This window comes from Nothoprocta perdicaria, unplaced genomic scaffold (assembly GCF_003342845.1).
Source record: "Nothoprocta perdicaria isolate Ctin4 unplaced genomic scaffold, notPer1 scaffold_357, whole genome shotgun sequence".
NCBI classification, from domain to species: Eukaryota; Metazoa; Chordata; class Aves; order Tinamiformes; family Tinamidae; genus Nothoprocta; species Nothoprocta perdicaria.
Window position 1 is genome coordinate 109,620 of NW_020455596.1, and position 11,403 is coordinate 121,022.

The window sequence follows — 11,403 nt, forward strand, 5'->3', positions numbered from 1 at the left end:
CCCCACCCAACCCAGTAGAGCCCCCACAACCCAATACATCCCCACCCAACTCAGTAGAGCCCCCACAACCCAGTACATCCCCACCCAACCCAGTAGAGCCCCCACAACCCAGTACAGCCCCACCCAACCCAGTAGAGCCCCCACAACCCAGTACAGCCCCGCACATCCCAACGCATCCCAGCCGGGGGCACAGGGACACGGCCACCAACGCGGTGTCCCCGGGGGCGCCAGGGCAACGTGGCGTTCGTGGCCGAGGGTGAGACGGCGGCGGTGGCCGACGAGGGGCTGCTGGCCACGCTGGCCGAGCTGACGGGCACGGCGCCGGCGCGGCTGCGCCAGGCTCTGCTGGCCCGCACGGTGGCCGCCGGCGGCGGAGAGCTCATCGAGAAGGGCCACAGCGCCAAGGAGGCCGCCTACGCGCGCGACGCCTGCGCCAAGGTGAGCCCGGGCGCCCGCGGGGACTGTGGTGTCCCCAGGCCACCGCTGATGCTGCTCGCTGCCGCGTCCAGGCCATCTACGAGCGGCTCTTTGGTTGGATCGTGGGGCGCGTCAACGCCGGCATCGCGGCGCGGGACTACGACGCGCGCCGGCACGGCAAGAGCACCGTCATCGGCGTGCTCGACATCTACGGCTTCGAGATCTTCGACACCAACAGGTGACCTGTGGTGGGACGGGACACGGGGACCTGCTGTAGGTGGGAGATGGAGGGGACCTGCCAGCCCTCGCACGCTGTGAGGGATGTGCCAAGGGGACGGAATGTAAGAGGGAGGGTGACAGGACCTAGGATGGACACATGGAGGGGGCAGGACCATGTGGGACACACGGAGAGGGCAGGACTCTCTAGAGACATGTGGAGGGAAGAGGACAGAAGGGAGACATGGAAGGGACAAAACCCACTAGAGACACATGGACAGAACATGGCACAAAGGGCACAGGGAGGGGACAGGACCATAAGGACGCTTGAAGGAGATAGAATGACACAGGACACAGAGAGGGGACAGGAACACAAAGAACATGTGGATGGGACACACAGAGGGGACAGGACCATAAGGGACATGTCGGGGGGACAGGATGCAGGAGGGACATGTGGCAGGAGGCCTACACTATGGGGACACACAGCAGGTGCCATGGAGGGGACAGGGCACAAAGCCAGGTGGGGACAGGGCCAAGCACGGCAGGGACTGACCCCCGTGTCCCCAGCTTCGAGCAGTTCTGCATCAACTACTGCAACGAGAAGCTGCAGCAGCTCTTCATCGAGCTCATCCTGCGGCAGGAGCAGGCCGAGTACCAGAGCGAGGGCATCACCTGGCAGACCGTGAGCAGGGACACGGGGCCTGGGGGGCGTCATCTGGCAGAGCGTGGCTTTGGGGACACTGGTGGAGTTGCCACCAGGTCAGGGAGGGGATCCTGATCCTGCCCCTCTGCTCAGCTCTGGGGCGGCTAAACCTGGAGCATTGGGGGTAGTTCTGGGCTCCCAGTATGAGGGATGTGGAGCTCCTAGAGCGGGTCCAGCGGAGGGCAACAAAGATGATTAAGAGGATGGAACCTCTCTCTTATGAGGAGAGGTTGAGTGAGCTGGGCCTGTTCAGCTTGGAGAAGGCTGAGAGGGGATCTGATTAACATGTATAAGTTCATGAAAGGGGAATGTAGGGAGGAAGGGGACAAGCTCTTCTTGGTGGTGGCCAGTGACAGGACAAGGGGAAATGGCCACAAGCTGAAACACAGGAGGTTCCATCTCCAGGTGAGGAGGAACTTCTTCACTGTTAGGGTGACAGAGCAGTGGAACAGGCTGCCCAGGGAGGTTGTGGAGTCTCCTTCTCTGGAGGTCTTCCAAACCCGCCTGGATGCCACCCTGTGCCACATGCTCTGGGTGTGCCTGCTTGAGTGGGAAGGTTGGACTAGATGATCTCTAGAGGTGCCTTCCAACCTTGAATATTCTGTGTGATTCTGTGGCTGAGTTGTCACCCAAGAGAGCAAGATTTGGGGGGACGTTGCCTGGCAGAGCATGCTTCCTGGGGACACTAGGGAGGGCACCGCGTGGTCGAGTGGGACTTGAGGGACACTGGTGCGGACATCGCCTGGCAGAGCGAGGTGATGGCTCGAGACTCCATCCTCGCAGATCGAGTACTTCAACAACCATCCCATCGTGGAGCTGGTGGAGCAGCCGCACCGGGGCATCCTGGCGCTGCTGGACGAGGCCTGCCTGGTGGCGGGCACCGTCACCGACGCGCTCTTCCTCGACTCCATGGACAGCCACCTCAGCCGTCACCCCCACTACACCAGCCGCAAGGTGCCCGCCGGCTCCCGGCGTGCCAGCGCGTGGGCTGGGGGGCACGTGGTGGCCGTGGCCATGGGGGTCTGATGCCCCCGTGCCTCTGCCCAGCTCTGCCCCACTGATAAGACGATGGAGTTTGGCCGGGATTTCCGCATCAAGCACTACGCTGGAGACGTCACGTGAGGGGGCTACAGGGGCCAGAGGGGACCATAGGGCACCTTGGAGGGCCATGGGGTCTTTGGGGACCGGGCGGGGGTCTGTGGGTGGCCGTGGCACCATAGGGCTATAGGGTGTCATGGTGGGTCATGAGGAGCCATAGGGTGACGTAGGGAATGTTGGGCATTGGTGGGTGTCATAGGGCCATGGCGAGCTGTGAGGAACCATGATGGGCCATGGGGAGCCATAGGGCACCATGGAGGGCAATAGTCATCTATGAGTGTCATGGGACCCGAGGAGAACACAGGGCACCATGGGGGACCATAGAACCATAGGGGACAATGAGGCCCTAGGGGACTATTGGTAATCATGGAAGTCTATGGGGGACTCTAGGGATCCACAGGAGGTCATGGTGGGAGGCTGTGATGGGTTCTTGCCCCGCTATGTCCCCCACAACAAGGTTTGGGGGAGATGGGGCTGCCCAGACGCCTGGGTCCCTCAGGACAGGGTTGTCCCAGGGCCAGCACAGTGTCCCCCTCCCACAGGTACTCGGTGGAGGGCTTCCTGGACAAGAACAAGGACACGCTCTTCCAGGACTTCAAGCGGCTCCTCTACAACAGGTTGGGGAGAGCCCACCTGGGGCTGGGGACACGCACTGGGGGCTGTCACGGGGTTGGGGACACCGTTGTGGGACTGCTCCATGGGGCAGGAGGATGGCGGCGGGGCTGGGTGCCGCCAGCCCCGTGCCAGCGCCCTGTCCCCAGCACCGACCCCGTGCTGCGCGCCATGTGGCCCGACGGCGAGCAGAGCATCACCGAGGTCACCAAGCGCCCGCTCACCGCCGCCACGCTCTTCAAGAACTCCATGGTGGCCCTGGTGGACAACCTGGCCTCCAAGGTAGCGTCCCCACGCCCAGCGCGCGTGTCCCTGTGCCAGCTGGGCATGTCCCCATGGCAGCTGGGCTGTGCCCGTGTCACCTGGGCATGGCCCTGACCAGCTGGGCATGTCCCCTCGCCAGCGAGGCTGTACCCATGCCATCTGGACGGTCCCTGTGCAAGCTGCACACGGGGCCATGCCAAGCTGACGTGTCCCCATGCCAGATGGGCTGCTCCTGTCACCTGGGCATGTCCCTTTGCCAGCTGGACATGAGCCTGAGCTGACTGGCCATGCTCTGCGCCAGCCAGGTGGTCCCCAGGGCAGCCTGACACGTCCCCAAGCCAACTGCTCTGTCCCTGAGCCAGCGGGCTGTCCTCGTGCCACCCCATCCTTGCATCCACGGAGCCTCCAGGCTCCACGTCCCGCGATGGTCCCCAAGGCGGGCGCAGGGGGCCACCAGGAGGGAGGGGACAGCCGCGTGTCCCCACAGGAGCCCTACTACGTGCGCTGCATCAAGCCCAATGACGCCAAGTCCCCGGAGCTCTTTGACGAGGAGCGTTGCCGGCACCAGGTCTCCTACCTGGGGCTGCTGGAGAACGTGCGGGTGCGACGCGCCGGCTTCGCCTACCGCCAGCCCTACGACCGCTTCCTGCAGCGGTACGGCCGCCCCCGGCCCCCGGGGACCTCCCCGAGGCCCCGCCACCGTCCCCCTTGACCCCCCGGCTCTGTCCCCAGGTACAAGATGACTTGTGAGTACACCTGGCCCAACCACCTCATGGCCACCGACCGCGACGCCACTGAAGCCCTCCTGGAGCAGCACGGCTTCCAGAAGGACGTGGCCTACGGGCGCACCAAGGTCTTCATCCGCACGCCGCGCACCCTCTTCAGCCTCGAGCAGGCGCGGGCGCAGCTCATCCCCATCATCGTCCTGCTGCTGCAGAAGGTGGGCACCACGAGAGGCGCAAGTTGGGTTGGCCACCCAACCAAGGGTGAGGTGGCCACCAAGACAGGGGTGATCTTGGGGATGGGTGCCGCCCAAGCTCCGGGTTGACCCAATGACCTGGCCACGGGTTGGCTCTATGGACCCGGGCTGGAGAGAATGACCGGATGGCCAAGAGGCGGCCTCCATGGTGGGACGTGTGTGGAGCACGGCCACCCAACGTGACCTGCAGCCTCCGGCAGGCCTGGCGCGGCGCCCTGGCACGGCGCCGCTGCCGCTACCTGCGCGCCGCCTACACCATCATGGGCTACTACAAGCGGCACAAGGTCAAGTCCTACCTGCGGGAGCTGGCGCGGCGCTTCCAGGGCGTGCGCGCCATGGCCGACTACGGCAAGAGCGTGGCGTGGCCGGCGCCGCCCGCCGTGCTGGCCCGCTTCCAGGAGGACACGCAGCGCCTCTTCCGCCGGTGAGCCGCGCGCCCGGGCCGCGCGCCGGTGCTCGCGGGGCGCCCCTCGAGCCGCCCGCGCCCTCGCAGGTGGCGCGCCAGGCAGGTGGTCAAGAACATCCCGCCGTCGGACATGGCCCAGCTGCGCGCCAAGGTGGCCGCCTTCGGGGCGCTGCACGAGCTGCGCAGGGACTGGGGGTGCCAGCGGAGCTGGGCACGCGACTACCTCTCCTCGGTGAGGGCTCGTGGTGGTGCCCAGGGCCGGCGGGGACTCGAGGGGGCCCGGCCGCCCTCCCGACGCCCGCGTGTCCCCGCAGGTCACCGAGAACCCGGCGCTGGCGCTGGCCTTCGCCCGCCGCGTGCAGGCGCTGCGGGACAAGGTGCATTTCGGCGCCGTGCTCTTCTCCTGCCACGTGCGCAAGGTGAGGAGAAGCTCGTCCCGTCCCATCCCGTCCCGTCCAATCCTGTCCTGTCCAATCCCATCCCATCCCATCCTGTCTCATCATGTCCCATCCCATTCCATCCCATCCCGTCCTGTCCAATCCCATCCTGTCCCATCACGTCCCATCCCGTTCCATCCCATCCCGTCCTGTCCAATCCTATCCCATCCCATCCTGTCCCATCATGTCCCATCCCGTCCCGTCCAATCCCGTCCCGTCCAATCCCATCCCGTCCCATCCCGTTCCATCCCATCACGTCCCATCCCACCGCGTTCCGTCCCATCCCATCGCGTTCCATCCCATCCCATTCCATCCCAACCCATCCCATCCCGTCCCATCACATCCCATCCCGTTCCATCCCATCGCGTCCCATCCCATCCAACCCATCCCATCCCGTCCCATCGCATCCCATCCAGTTCCATTCCATCCATCCCATCCCATCCCATCCCGTCCCATGCCCTGGTGGGACCGGGTCCCCCCACTGCGGGTCACACCAGCACTGTCCCCGCAGATCAACCGCTTCAACAAGAGCCGTGACCGGGCCATCCTGCTCACCGACCAGCACCTCTACAAGCTCGACCCGCGGCACCAGTACCGGGTGATGCGGGCGCTGCCGCTCAGCACGGTGAGCTTGGGGACAGCTCCCTGCTGTCCCCAATGTCCTGAGCTCCCACCTCCCTGTGACCCAGCTCCTTGGAGTCCCTCGCTGATGGGCTCCCAAGGTCCATGTTCCCTGTGGCCTCCCATCCCGTGTTTCCTGGGGTCCTCCACCTCCCAGTGATCCTGTGTCCTGGTGTCCCAGGTCCCTGGTGCTCCTTGGTGCCCCGTCCCAGCTCCTCCATGTGTCCTCATGCCCTGTTGTTCCTGCTTTCTATTATCCTGGTGCTAGGTGTCCCAGGTTCCTGGAGTCCTTGGGGACTGGGGTCCATGACTGCCAGTATCCCTGTCTCCTAGTGGCCCAGATCCCAGTGATCCAGGATCTCTATGGCCCAGGTCTTAGTGCCCCTCTTAGTGCCCCTTAGGGCTCCTGGTGTCTACAGGTCCTGATGTCTCATCTTCTGGATCCCTGGGACCTCTAACCACTGGGGTCCTGGTATCCCAGCTCCTGATATCCCATCTCCTGGTGTCCCAGGTCCCTCTATCCCTTGTTCTTCGTGTCCCAGGTCCTGGTGTCCCAGGTTCCTCTATCCCTTGTTCTTGGTGTCCTAGGTCATGATGTCCCATCTCCTGGTGCCCCAGGTCCCTCTATCCCTTGTTCTCAGTGTCCCAGGTCCTGGAGTCCCGTGTCCTGGATGCCTAGGACTCTTAGCCTCTGGGCTCCCAGTGTCCCAGCTCAGGACACACGGGACACCCGGACCTCACGTCCCATCTCCTGAGGCCCACACGCGTCCCGCAGGTGACAGGGCTCAGCGTGACGAGCTGCCGGGCGCAGCTCGTGGTCTTCCACACGCAGGAGCGTGACGACGTGGCCGTGTGCCTGCACAAGACGCAGCCGCCGGGGGACAACCGCGTGGGCGAGCTGGTGGGCGTCCTGCTGGAGCACTGCCGCACGTGAGTGGCAAGGAGGGACGGATGGATGGATGGATGAACGGATGGACGGATGGACGGATGGATGGATGGACGGATGGACGGACGAATGGATGGACGGATGGATGGATGGATGGACGGACTGACAGATGGATGGATTGATGGACGGATGGATGGATGGACGGATGGATAGATAGATAGATAGATGGATGGATGATGGATTGATGAATGGATGTACGGATGGATGGATGGATTGATGGATGGATGGATGGATGGATGGACTGATGGACGGACAGACGGATGGATGGATGGACAGACGGATGGATGGATGGATGGATGCATGGATGGATGGACGGATGGATAGATAGATAGATGGATGGATGGACGGACGGATTGATGAATGGATGTACGGATGAATGGATGGATGGATGGATGGATTGATGGATGGATGGATGGACGGACGGATGGATGGATGGATGGATGGATGGATGGATGGATGGATGGATGGATGGATGAGAGGGCACAGGGCCGTCCCTGCCCACCGCTGAGCCCCGGCTCTTGCAGGACCAAGCGGGAGCTGCAGGTCCGCGTGTCCGACTGCATCCAGCTGAGCCTGCGCGGCCGCAGGCGCCTGCTGGCCGTGGAGACCCGGCCCGACGTGGCCGGCCCCGATTTCGCCAAGAGCCGCGATGGCTTCGTGCTCTACTGGCCTGGCAAATGAGGGTCCCGCTGCCCTCGACCTGCTCCTGCTCCGCCACCTGGGAGGTGGCAACGGTTCCGTGTGCACTGGGAATAAAAGTCTTGGATGAGAGCGTGGGGTGATGCTGCCCAGGACCCCCAGTAGCCTGGGCAAAGTGGCCTGGGGTCCCCACTGTTTGCCCAGGGCCCTAAAATTGGTTACTGGGTGACAGGAGGGATGGGGAGGACGAGATGGTGGAGGATGGAGAGAGAGAAGATGGAGGGAAGTGGGATGGGGTGGACATGGAGGTGGGATGGGGTGGGAGGAGCTGAATTGAGCTGGTGGAGGATGGGATGAGATGAGACAAAGGGGGATGGGACGGGATGGGGTGGGATGGGGCATGTTGGGATGAGAGAGATGGAGATGGGGTGGGATGAGAGGGAGTGGATGAAAATGAGACAGGATGGAGATGGGGCAGGAGCAGAGCGGGGTGGGATGGATGGAGGTGGGTCAGGACGGGATGGGGTGGGGTGGGATGGATGGAGCCAGGCCAGGCCGTTCCGCCTGGATCCCCCTTCTCCCCTTCCCAGAGGGATCCTGGGGGCGGATCCAGGGAATCCTGGATCCCCCTTCTCCCCTTCCCGGAGGAATCCTGGGGGCRGATCCTGGGGATCCTGGATCCCCCTTCTCCCCTTCCCGGAGGGATCCTGGGGGCGGATCCTGGGGATCCTGGATCCCCCTTCTCCCCTTCCCGGCACCTCTGCCGAGCGGCGATCCGGGGGGCGGGGCCTGGGACTCCCCCGCCCCTCCCCGCCCCGGTACCAGGGTCGGTGGGTGGGGCGTCGCCATGGCAACGGAGCCTATTTCCCCCGGGGGCGTGTCTTCACCATGGGAACCGCCCATCACGCCAGCGCGGGGGGTGGAGCGTCGCCATGGGAACCACCCGCCTGACCGGCCCGGGGGGCGGAGTGTCACCATGGGAACCACTCGCCTCGCCAGTCCAGGGGGCGGGGCGACGCTATAACGTCAGCCCCCCCTCTCTCCGCTCCCAGGGGCGGGGCGTCACCATGGGAACCACGCACCTCCCCAGCGCGGGAGGCGGGGCGCCGCTATAGCAACAGCCCCGCCCTCCGCCGCCGCCGGAAGCGAGGGGGGCGCGGCCGGGGCGGGAGGACTCGGTTTCCCGTGGAGCGGCGCGCGCGCTTCCGGCGGGGCGGGCGGGCCGGGCCGGGCCGCCATGGAGGCCGTGCCCCGCATGCCCATGATCTGGCTCGACCTCAAGGAGGCCGGGGAGTTCGCCTTCAACGGCGCCGTCAAGAAGGTGCCGGGGCGGGGGGCGGCCCGGGCCCGCGGCGGGGGCGGAGCGCCGGGGAGGGGGGGTGTTGGGGGGGGGGCGGGACGGTTTGGGGAGGTTTGAGGGGTTTTGAGGGGTTTTGGTGGCTCGGGGTGTTTCCCCGTGGGGTGACTTGGGGGGGTCGCGGAGCCTGGGGTGGGTTGGGGGGTGCGGGGGGTCCCGGGGGTGTTTGGGGATCCCTGGGGGTGTTTGGGGGTCCCCCTGGGGGGTATTTGGGGGTCCCTGGGGGTATTTGGGGGTCCCTGGAGTGTTTGGGGTCCCCCTGGGGGTGCTTGGGGGTCCCTGGGGTGTTTGGGGGTCCCCGTGCGGGTGTTGCGGTGTGTGATTGTTCACGGGGTGCGGGGGACGCGGGGTGTTGGGTGTCGATGGTGCTGGGGGTGCCGGGGGCTCCGGAGCCGTGCGGGGCTCCGGGAGAGCGGCCAAGGGCCCCAGGGAAGCACGGGGTCCCCATGGACCCCCCGGGCCGAGGGGCGGAATTTGGGGCCCGTCCTGGGCACCGGCGGAGCCAGAGCCGGCCCGAGCGCCACGTCCCCGCTCCCGAGGGCATCCCGGACCAGCGATTCCTCGTAATCCGCAAACATCCCGGCTCCGGAGCCGCCGTCCCGTCCCGTTCGGTTCCATCCTGTCCCATTCAGTTCCGTCCCCTTCCTTTCGGTTCCATCCCCTTCCTTTCGGTTCCATCCCCTTCCTTTCCATTCCCATGCATTTCGCAGCAGCAGGAAGGCGAGGGCCAGCCAAGCGACTGCTCCCGGTGCTCCCATTCCTCCCGTTCCCAGCAGCTGGAACTCCCTGTTTCCCCATCGGCAGCCTCTCCAAGCACCTAAATGCTCCGGGGCACCGGACGGGGGGAAAGGGGGGGTCTGTCCGGTCCTGGTCCCGTCAGCTCCACTTCCCAATCCGTGCGTGTCCCACCGAGGGAATTTGCCCTTTTCCGAGGTTTCCGCGGGCGCTTTTCCATGCCCGGTAGCGGGCGCCCGCTGGGGCTGCTCCCCCGCCTTGTTTTGACGACCTCCAAGGTGATTAAGCTCTTAATTACCCGGCTATAAGGAGGGAAATAAAGTGAAAAAGAGGGATTTTGTGGCGCCGCCCGATTCACGGACTGAGCGGGTGGGTTTATCCGGAGCTGGGTTTATCCGGAGCTGGGTTTATCCGGAGCGGGTGGGTTTATCCGTGGAGCGGCGCTGCGGGGGCAGCCGGGCGTCCCGTGGGACCGGAGCGGCCGCGGGAGCTGAGTCATTGCCCGGCATTCCGGGAGCACCGTGGCACTTTACGGGTGTTTTTCCCAGCTCCATGGTTTTCCTGCCCGCTTTCCTTTTCCTTCGCTCCGCGCTCCGGTGCGGTAAGCCCTGTCCCTGGCCAGCCCAGTGCTCGGCCCCTGTGATTCCCTGAATCCGGATGGGAATCCAGGAGGCTTTCTCTTGGTCCGGCCTCAAACCAGGCCAGGGAATTTCCAAGATGTTAGTGATCACGGAAAGTTTTTTTATTGAAGCCCCGGAGTTTTTCCTGGCGCTGGCGCGGGATGGATCCCTGCCTTTTTCCCTGGATTTCATGTCGTTTTTTCCGAGAGGCTTCGAGCAGGCCGCTGGGGTTGGGGAAGGCTGGAGCCCTTCCCTTGGAGCGTCTTTTCCCGCGTAGCTGCCGTAGGGATGGGAATCCTGTGGCATCGCTCCGGGATGGGAATCGCGCGGCGTCACTCCGTGCTGGGAATCCCGCGGAGTTGCTCGGTGTTGGGAATCCCGCAGTGTTGCTCCGTCCTCTGTCGCGTCCCGCGCATGCGAAGGGGTCGCTCATTCCCGCTCCAAATCCCAATCCGGGCGCTCTGGAGGCTCTGGCCTCCGTGAGGCTGCCCTCGGCTCCGGCCATAGGGAATTCCCTTGCACCTCCCTGGAAAATCACCCGGCGGGCTTCAGTTTGGAGTTTGGGAATATTGGGTGTCGCTGCCGGCTCCCGGGAATGCCGCTGGACGCAATCCCGCTCCCAGCGCTCTCTCCTCCCCCAGTTCGTCCTGAAGAACTATGGGGAGAACCCGGAGAACTACAACGAGGAGCTGCGCAAGCTGGAGGGGCTCCGGCAGGTGAGAGATCCGGGGGGTCCCGCTTAGCAGCTCCCGGATCCCGGAATTAGCCGCCGGCTCATCCGTGCGGGAGCGGCCGAGCTGGCTTTTATCCGGCCGCTGCCCTCGTGGTGTGCAGGGAATCTCCCATTTCAGGCGCTCCCACGTCCTTCCCGGCCATTTCCGTCCACTCTGCATCCATCGTGTTGCTCCCTCCTCTCCCTGTTTTTAGGGAAATCACTGTTTGTCCCCTCCTCTCCCTATTTTTCAGGGAAATCCCTGTCATTCCAGGTGTGTTAGGCGGATATTTTCCTTAAGCCTGAGGCCCCGCTCTGCCCTGCGGAGCCGGGCAGGTTGTGCCGCGATGGCGCAGCCCTAAAAATAAGCCAAAATTGTGTCTAATAACCCAATAAACAGGGTGACCTCATGCTGTGGAGCATTATTATTATTAATAGTATTATTATTAATAAACAGGGTGACCTCATGCTGTGGGCATGGGGAGTGGGGAGGCTGTGGGGCGGCGTGGAGGCCCCGTGTCCCCCTGTCCCCATGTCCTCGTGTCCTTGTGTCCCCATGTCCTTGTGTCCCCGTGTCCCCGTGTCCCCCTGTCCCCGTGTCTCCGTGTCCTCGTGTCCCCCTGTCCCCGTGTCCCCGTGTC

The 11,403-nt window shown here is 64.6% G+C and overlaps 2 protein-coding genes across 2 annotated transcripts in view; both read left to right on the forward strand.

Moving 5' to 3' along the window:
* The window catches only part of MYO1G (myosin IG), a 13,134-nt gene extending 5,754 nt beyond the window's left edge, over positions 1-7,380 (forward strand). The window contains exons 8-22 of the mRNA XM_026044260.1: positions 232-438; positions 510-655; positions 1,201-1,315; positions 2,120-2,290; positions 2,384-2,454; positions 2,977-3,051; positions 3,196-3,328; positions 3,798-3,964; positions 4,043-4,250; positions 4,490-4,713; positions 4,783-4,927; positions 5,010-5,114; positions 5,644-5,757; positions 6,529-6,683; positions 7,224-7,380. Coding sequence (XP_025900045.1) covers positions 232-438; positions 510-655; positions 1,201-1,315; positions 2,120-2,290; positions 2,384-2,454; positions 2,977-3,051; positions 3,196-3,328; positions 3,798-3,964; positions 4,043-4,250; positions 4,490-4,713; positions 4,783-4,927; positions 5,010-5,114; positions 5,644-5,757; positions 6,529-6,683; positions 7,224-7,380 — 2,193 coding nt within the window. The remainder of the gene's footprint in view (positions 1-231; positions 439-509; positions 656-1,200; positions 1,316-2,119; positions 2,291-2,383; positions 2,455-2,976; positions 3,052-3,195; positions 3,329-3,797; positions 3,965-4,042; positions 4,251-4,489; positions 4,714-4,782; positions 4,928-5,009; positions 5,115-5,643; positions 5,758-6,528; positions 6,684-7,223) is intronic.
* A 1,192-nt stretch (positions 7,381-8,572) lies between these two features.
* PTPN23 (protein tyrosine phosphatase, non-receptor type 23) overlaps positions 8,573-11,403 on the forward strand; it is an 11,873-nt gene continuing 9,042 nt past the window's right edge. The window contains exons 1-2 of the mRNA XM_026044261.1: positions 8,573-8,659; positions 10,692-10,766. Coding sequence (XP_025900046.1) covers positions 8,576-8,659; positions 10,692-10,766 — 159 coding nt within the window. The 5' untranslated portion in view covers positions 8,573-8,575. The remainder of the gene's footprint in view (positions 8,660-10,691; positions 10,767-11,403) is intronic.